Source organism: Leucopleurus acutus (genome assembly GCF_964270905.1).
Source record: "Leucopleurus acutus genome assembly, chromosome: 5".
Classification (NCBI taxonomy): Eukaryota; Metazoa; Chordata; class Mammalia; order Artiodactyla; family Delphinidae; genus Leucopleurus; species Leucopleurus acutus.
The window spans coordinates 46,226,184-46,235,553 of record NC_139147.1 but is presented as its reverse complement, the minus strand read 5'-3'; the positions used below and the strand labels follow the sequence as shown (position 1 = coordinate 46,235,553).

At 36.8% G+C, this 9,370-nt stretch overlaps 1 protein-coding gene across 1 annotated transcript in view; it reads right to left on the bottom strand.

Moving 5' to 3' along the window:
- Positions 1 to 470: 470 nt before the first annotated feature.
- LOC309962505 (uncharacterized protein) overlaps positions 471 to 9,370 on the bottom strand; it is a gene marked incomplete at both ends in the record, with an annotated part of 49,847 nt that continues 40,947 nt past the window's right edge. The window contains 2 exon segments of the mRNA XM_082840386.1: positions 471 to 697; positions 700 to 1,470. Coding sequence (XP_082696512.1) covers positions 471 to 697; positions 700 to 1,470 — 998 coding nt within the window.

Sequence of the window (9,370 nt, the reverse complement as noted above, 5' to 3'; positions counted from 1 at the left end):
TTTGTCACTCATGGTTGTAAGTGATTTCATTGGTTGAAGGTTCATATAACCTTAAACCCTTTTAGCATAACTGGAGTGCTCATGCTCCAAACTATTAATGTGGGCTGGCTATTAATGCTTAATAGGATTTTCCTTTATATTTGAAATTGCTAATTTTGTTGGTTTTCTTCCTTTTCTTTTCCTCAGTCTGACAATTTAAAACCTTTTTTCAGTTTTATTGAGATATAATTGTTTTTCTTTTGGGTGCTGATATCCCCCGATGCTGACACAATCCATGACCTTGGCAGCATACTGTGTTTTTCTTGAATTATTTCAAAATTTGTTTTTGATTTTTGTTAATTTGAATTAAGATTTAGTATAATTTTCTCCTTCTTGTATATTTTCTCCCATATATACTGCTACTTAAATTGAATGCATTATGATATGTTTTAATATTTTACATACAATTTGTGCATTTTCTCTGTGTAATTTCACTTGGAAGTTTTTTTTTCTGCATTTAAATCATTAAGGTACAGTAGACCCCATTTGTTTAAAATTTTTTTCTTCAGAATTTTCCTCAAAACACTTATTACTTCCTTATTTCTTAGGCTACAAATAAAAGGGTTTAGTAAAGGAACTACTTCTGTAAACACAATAGCAGCTGGTATATCTTTATCCCATTCTTCAAGCAAATTTGGTCTAATGCGCATGAAAAAAGAGATCCATAAAATAATGAAACTGACAAAAAGTGGGATGCACAGCTAGAAAAGGCTTTGACCCTTCCCTCTTTGGATTTCATTTTGAAAATAGTAAAGAGAATGTAGGGATAAGATATTAAGACACTACCTATTGTGAAGACTTGAATTGAGCCTGAAAAGATAAACAGTACCAGTTCATTGACATAAGGGTCAACACAGGAGAGCCTATATAAAGGAAGAATATCACAATAAAAGTGTTTGATGTGATTTGATCCACAGAAAACTAACCTAAATAGAAGCCCTATATGAATCATAGAATGCAGGTTTCCAGCTATGTAGGCCCCTGTGGTCGTCTGAATGCAGAGTTCCTTTGACATCCTGGTATGGTACTGCAGAGGGCTGCATATGGCCACATAGTGATCATAGGCCATTACCACCAGAAGAAAGCAGTCTGCAGTTTCAACAGTGCAAAGAAAATAAAACTGTGCCATGCATTCATAGAGGGAAACCGTTCTGTTTTCAGAAAAGAAGTTCCTTAACATCTTAGGAGTAATGTCACAGGCACAGCAAGAATCCACGAGAGTGGGGTTGCCCAGGAAGATGTACATTGGTGTGCAAAGATGATGCTCTTTTGAAATCAGTATCACCAGGCCAAGAATCCCCACCATGGTGATCAGATACATGGCAAAGAACACCACAAACAGAAGGGTCTTCAGCTCTGGGTAGTCTGTAAATCCTGTGAGGATAAACTCATGTTTTACAGTATGATTTTCTTTAGCCATTCCTGACTCTGCTGTTGAGAAAAAATTGTGGAGAAATGAGGTACTAATTTATAATATGCCCAATTCAACTCTTGAGCTCTCTCTGGCCCAGAAGAACGAGGAACATCTTCCATTAATGCCTTCACAAGTCACGTGGATTTTGGTGTATGCCCATTTCTCTGGGCGTATCAATCTCCAGGAGCTCTTAACTTTTAAGCTAGTTATTTAACATTTTCCCAGCATATTTTCAAGAGAAAACATCAGATTAGATGCACAAAGATGGCTTTTGAGGTCTTGAGAGGAATATTCAGTGCAAAAAACTTCTCTATATGGATTAGCTAAAGCTGATTCATAATTTAGGTGTCAGCAGTTGGTATCAATGTTCCCAAACAATTTCAGTGACAGTATCTGTACAGATTAACAGTGTTGTTTGAAAGACTATTTTTGTACACCCATGTTCATAGAAACATTATTCAGGATAGTCATAGGTAGAAACAACCCAACTCTCCACTGCTGGATGAATGAATGAACAAAATGTGGTATAGACAAAAAGTGGAATATTATTCAGCCTTAGAAAGGAATGACATTCTGACACATGTTAAAACATGGATGAAATTTGATGACTTTATGCTAAGTGAAATAAGCTAGGCATAAAAGGACAAATATTGTGTGATTCCACTTACATGAATTAAAGGTTGTCTGGGGAGGGAAGGAATGGGGAATATTGTTTAATGGGTACAGAGTTTCAGTTTGGGAAGATGAAAAATTTCTGTAGTTGGATGGTGATGATAGTTGCACAACAATATAAACTTAACGCCACTGAACTGTAAATACTTAAATATAGTTAAAATGATAAATTTTATGTTATATATTTTTTCTACTATAAAACATTTAAAAAAACTATTTTCATGGTCTTTATGGTATTTATGATGTCATTTAGGCACACAATATAAAATTGCTCCTGTGTGCATGTGCATATTAAAATCTAAAGAAATTTAAATGCTATCAAAAGAAATTGAAGCATCCTTAAGGGTTAAAAATTGATAAATTCATGGCTTCCCCGGTGGCGCAGTGGTTGAGAGTCTGCCTGCATTTTGGAGAGAAGATCTCTCTCCTTTGGCTTCCTGCAACTGTTTACTAACTTTTAAACTCAGACTATTTGTGACTGATACATTTAGAAACAATATTAGAAATGAACATTTGAAAGCTATATAATTTGAATTATTATTTTTTCATTAAATGCCTTACTCTTGATAACCTGAAGTCTAAAAAAAATGAACATTTTAAATCTAGGTAATTTGAATAAGTTTTTTCATTAAATGCCTTACACTTGCCAACTTGAAGTCACATAACATAGTTTTCCTTCATTTTCCCTAGTTGATGATAATTAATCAGACAGAAATAAGTTTTACATTGATATTTTATTTCTCTAAAAATCAAAAGATAAACTAAAAAGCTCCTTAAAATTACATCAGGGGTTTAAAAGAATGGTTTAAAAATATATTCCTTCCTCATATAATTTATTTAATACATAGGGAATGTCTGACACAAAAATTTTAAACAACATTTCATTGTAGAGGCTGTTAAGCTGTAAGTTATATGGCAAACCACATTTTTAAAAGAAGTTCACAAAACTTTGATAAGGTTTTCTGTAATTACTATAAACGTATGCTTTTACTTATCTATTTTTGGGTAAATTTAGGCTTCTCTTAAATTCAGAAGTGATGCAAATAAATGATAGTCATTTGTCCAGTTCTTACACAATGGACCTTAGGGTAGAGGAAAGACTTTAAGGAACTTAAAAAATTTAAAAATAAGAATTGCAAGGCAAAAACCTTAAAGAACTTAAATAAATGTTTCTGGAGGTTAATATTTCTACCAAAAAATTTTTAAAATTCTTTCCCACCTGGATTTCTCCAATAAGAGTTTAATAAAGTCTAGATGGTTGCCTGATGATGGTTATTAAAGTAGATCCAGAAATAAAACTCTATCGTCTTGATTGTTTAGGAGAATATTTCTACCAACAAGTCAATGATAATATTTATATCATTGCTAGAGAATGGTTCAAATATTTTAAATAATTCTAAAGAGATTTAATTGGCATTGACATCAGAGTATTTCCTGAGAGACCTAATCTCCTAAACATTACAAAGCTACTAAGTTGGAATAATTAAATGTATCATTTGAAACCTAAAGAGTAAGGCAAATGCCCATTTCTAAGCCAATTTTAAGGGACATGTTTTGATTTTAATTTATATAAGTTTATACTATTTATCTTTATTACCACTCTGAATATAAAATTCTAGGTGGGAAAAAAAAATCCCACTGGATTGGTCAGCAAAAGCCTCATAGAGGAAGTGGGAACTGAACTAGGACTTACTGACTCAGAGGAGAGGTTGTGTGAGCAGAGGTCTTAAAGTAGCACCTTTCTCACCTCTTTTTAAAGTCAATATATAATTTCTAGAATATTCCTTTGAAGTTACATTCATAATATCTTTAATCTTATACCTTAGTTACTAGAAGTAACCTTTACATTTTTAATAATAATAATTAAAAAAATAACCATTAAAATTGCCTTGAAAATCCAGAAGCACCTTCTGGAGATATTTCTTTCCTCAAAATATTCCCTTATTAGGACTTTCTCATCATTTATAGTGCAATGAATCCCTATCGCCCATCAATCACTAGTCACAATTTGTTTGGTTAATTACATATCTTGATTTTCCTAATCTACATCATTTGAATTCACTTTATCTTCTTGTACTTTGCACTACCCTTTACCATCCCTAAGCCAAGCCCGTCTCTTCATGGCTTTCTGAATAAGTCACTGTCATTCTTCATGTGGTGCATTTTACCTTATCTATATTTTCCTCACCATTTTCCTCCATCTATCCAAATCCTACCCCTTCCCTAATGGTCAATCCAAGGTCTACCCCGGACAAGCTCATCTGTCTTCTTCCCTCCTCCCAGGCTCTTATTACCCATGTAACACCTTCTCAAGTCTCAATATTTGCCTTGTGTGGTCCTCTGGCATTTATGGGTGTAAGTCTTATTCCCCCAGTTCGATTACAACCTCACTTATATCAGGATTATGCATATTTCTGAGATGTACCCTGAAGATACACCAAAAAACAAAGCAGAAATAAATCCCTTCCCTCAGAATTCAATTCTAGAGCAATATGATTATTTCAGGTGAGGGCTACATCACTATGACGATGCAGGACCAAGTCTGTGCTGAAGTACACTGTAGGGAAACTTTCTCCTATAATGAGAGTTTGTTAAGATTTCCTGGGACGAGGCTCTACCAAAGCAACTGTGGAAGAATGATGAACGTTGCTTCTAGTTCACCTCCTACCCATGAAACAATGTGAGCTCAGCCAGATATTCATGGAGTCAGTGAAAAGGATCATGTAGCTCATTTCTTGTTATTTTAATTTTCTTACAAATATATAACAATTTTTAGGCTTACTTAAACATTTCGCAAAGTCCTCATGTTCAGTACCACAAAACAGCTGCCGTTTCTTGCATCATTTCTTTGCACATTCATGCGATAAATACTTTATAGTGCCTACTATTGTCAGAGGAGTCAGCCAGAGGACGTGACCACTGGTTGACCTGAAACCTGGACCTGGACAGTTGGGTAATTGCCCCCTCCCCGTCCTTAGAATGTACTTCTTGCCCACTGTTCCCACTGTGGAAGCTCTTCCGAGGATGCAGCCTTGAGAGAGCAAGGTGCTGTTGAGACTATCCAGATGGTATGAGATCTACTTGTCTTGCAACCAACTGCCCAAGACAAACCTCATATATAAGTTCTCTTGCTTATTAAAACTACCACCTACTAATCTAGAGTTGTTTGCCTCTTTCTTTGGTCTCTCCTTGCCCTCTGTGTATAGGGGCCAGTTTGCAAACCAACAACTCTGTATCATCACAGTTATAGATTCTGTTCTCATGGAGCTTACATTCTAATAGAGGAGACTGGGGAAGCAAACATAAATAAATACATAAATAAGAAAAATAGCAAAAATTAGTAAGTGCTGTGCTGTGGGTAAAATGGAGTGGTGTGATAAAGAATAACTGGGAGTTACTTTAGATCAGATGATTGGAAAAGGTCTATAGGAAAGGTGAACAGTCAAGCTGAGACATGAGTAGCAGGAAACCAGCTGTGGCAGTTTAGGGATGAGCATGTTAGGTACAGAGGCTATCGTGAAAATTCCTTAAGGCAGCTATAAGTTTTGCATGTTTGAGGAACCCATAAAAGGTAGAGGAAAGTGGTTGATGATGGGATTGAAGAGTTGATCTTGCCGAGTTTGTAATGCAGAGTATGGAGTTTGCGTTTTATTTTCAGCTCAATGAGAATCCTTGGGAAGGTGTATTGAGTTCCTATTGTTGCTCTAACAAATTGCCACAAACTCAGGAGCTTGAAACAACACATATTTTTATTCTTTCACAATTCTGGAGGTTAGAAATCAGAAATGATTCTCAATGGGCTAAAATTAAGGTGTCGACATCCTTCCTGGAAGCTGTAGGGGAGAATCCGTTTCCTTGCGTTTTTCAGCTTCTAGGGTCTGTCTGCATTCCTTCGCTCATGGCTCCCTTCAATCTTCAAAGCCTGAAAGGGCCGGTTTAATCTTTCTCACATTGTACTACTCTGATTCTAACTCCTCTGCTTCTGTTCCCACCATTTAAAAAATTATACTGGGCCCACCTGGATGATCCAGGAGTATGTAATTCACCCTTGTCGTGTAACATAACATACTGACAATTTCTGATTACTGTAGGTGGACAACTTTGGGGGGACCATCATTATGCCTACCAAACCAGAGTTTTTTAAAGCAGAGAAATGGCATTACCGTATTCACGTTGTCAGAAAATGGATCATTACGGGTAAGGATGAAAGTGGGGAGACCAGTTAAAAGGACACTGTAGTAGTTCAGAATTAGGCTGATAGCAGTGGACATGGAGAAATGTAGATGGATTTGGGTTGTGTTTGGGAGGATGAGTCAGCAGGATTTGCTAATGATTTCTATTTGAGAGGGTGGTAAAAAGAGCAAGTGGGGAAAATGCCTGGATTTTTTGCCTTGAGCATCTGAGGAGAACATAGTAGCATTTATTGAGTTGAAGCAGACTTCAGGAGAAATATTCTAGGGGGGATAATGGAGCTAGACATACGAGTTTTATTTTATCCATGTTATGTTTGAAATGCTTATCAGTTATCTGAGTGGAGATGTCAAACAGGTAATCGAATATAAAAGACAAGGCTGGAGATTAGGAGTCATCAGCATATATATTTAAAGCCTTGGTACTGAGTGAGATCATTTAGGGAGAGTGGGAAGACAGAATAGAGAAGGGTGACTGAGAGAGAACCCTCTGGTACTCTCTGGTTTAGATTAGACCAGATTATCTACCATACAAAATGCCTGGTGGGTATAGAATTCAGTGGTGTAGAAATTACAGGAGGTATCCTAAAAAAGATGAGGTCAGAATGCCAAATCAAGGAGCTTGAATTCTATTTAGTAGGACCTGAATAAATTTGTCAAGGGACTGACTCTATCAAATCTGAGTTTCAGAAAAACAATTCTATGTGTGACTCATTGCTTTATTCTCTATGCTATATTTTGCATGTTGACATGGGATAAATGATAAATTAATAAACAAGTGTTTGGGTGCCCCTCATGTATCATGTTAAGATTAAAGCTGTGGAATAAAGATGACTTTAAGATTGTTATTAAAAAATCCTAAGACAACAAAAAAGACCCCAAATTTAATGATGAATTTTTGGTTTGCTCTTCTGATAAGGTCTGACCCCTTGTTGAAGAGTTGACAGTGTGGGAATTCCCTGGTAGTCCAGTGGTTAAGACTCGGTGCTTTCACTACTGGGGACCTGGGTTCGGTCCCTGGTCGGGGAACAGGATCCGTGCGGCGAAGCTAAAAAGAAAAAAAAAAGAGTTGCCAGTGCTTATTACAATGCCAAGCACAGGGCTAATAAGCAACAGTAATTCAAAGCTGTGTAAGTCTCAATCCCTGTTTACAGTAACTTCCCAATGCGCTAGGGAGGCAGTCATGTAAACAAATAATTAGAGTGCAAGGTGATAGAATCTATAGTATAATCATACATTTGGAACTATGGGAGAAGAGATGGGAATGACTTAATTTGTCTGGGGGTGTTAAAAATGCTTTCTGGAACAAAACTGTCTTTTTCATAATAAAATAACATTCTAGTTTGGCAGTAGAGCAAATCTCCATGTGGGAGGGGCAAAACACATCCTTGAAACCTTTTCCCAGATTCTCATATTCCCCCTGGGGAAGTAGTCACCACTACTGCCAAAACCATGGCATTGGCTGCCAAAAAGGCATTGCTCTCCCAATCACTCTGGCCCAAGTGATTTCCTGTAGCAAAGAGAAGATTAAGAGGGATCATTCGTACATGCCCTGACTAGACTTAGAGATAACCACCGGAAACAAAATGTAGTAATATGCAACTAGAGGAGTAGTACTCAAACCTTTCTCTACATTGAGAAAGCAAGTTGGCAAATGATGTTGACTGCGTGATACATTCCTGTGGGCTTTGTCAGGTAATGAATAATTGCTCATTGGCTAGCTATGATACCCCTGCATTTCTCCCATTCAAGGTAGTATATTATAATGTAAAGGAATGAGGAAGGTATTATTGAGATAATATGGAATCCATCCTAGTTTATGTGTGTGTGTGTGTATATATATATATATATATATATAAAATCATATTAAACTATGGTAGTTTATTATTAGAAATGGATTGTGATGCATCTCATAACTGATTGTGACACATCAAGGCGTTGAAATCGTCTGAATGCTGCTGATCTTGATAATCTGGTTTATATAAGTGGGTCAGTCATCCTGTCTTTAGGGTTCCCTATAGCAAGGCCTCCTTACCTATCCCTAAGTCTATCTCTGACAGGCAGATTTTGTCTTTTCCCAGTTGCCTGGAAATTTAGGCGTGGCTAAACCCCACCAGATCTATTGCTAAGAATGTGAGAGACAGGAGCCCCCCTTCTGTTATTTTGTCTGAGGACTTAGTTCTTCCCCTTGAGATTGACATTAGGAATGCCCAACCCTTAAGGGAAGCTTCCAACCTTAACCACAAGAATAGAGCCACATCTTTAACAGAGAAATCATATTAAAATAGCCTACGATTAGGCTCACTATCTCTATAAGAAATACACACACAAACACACAACAAAAACAGTTGGGGGTATTTTATTATGGATTACTCAGGTGAGGACATTTGACCCTGGCCTTGAAAGATATGTAGACATTTTCTCAGCAGAGAAGGTTGGAAAGGGAATGCTAAGTTAAGTATCAGAGGCATGAAAGCTCATGAAGTGTTGGAGGAATGGAAAGCAGTCCCCAGACTGGCTGGAGTGTAGGGTGTATTAGCGAACTTCATTCTCATAATTATGTTATAGGTGGATGACTCAGTGCTTGATCTGGTTTTGACATCTTCTGCCTGAAATACATATTGAATGACTCAGCTATTCATAATCAAGTAATTACTCGGGAGAAGTTCTAAAGTCATTTAGTACATACCAGACAGCATTTCTGAATTTGCTCTTATAGTCAGAAGACTTCCTAAGACACATGTAGAAATTAAGAGATAGAAAGTGGTATACTGAGCTGTACTCAATGGAATAATCCATAACTGGAGACATGGAACTTGCTTTCTTATTCTTTCCCCCTCTCTCCCTCCCTCGTTCCCTCCCCTATCTTCCTTCCTTTCTTCTTTCATATATACTTACAACTGTTTTATCATTTTATTCACATATATTGTGTGTCTACTCTATGTCAGCCACAATACTCAGCACTAAGGTTAAGCGATAAACAAAAGCAGATGTGGTATCTGCCTCCCCTCACCTTATAGAATTGGGAAGAAGAGACGGGAGACAGACATTAACC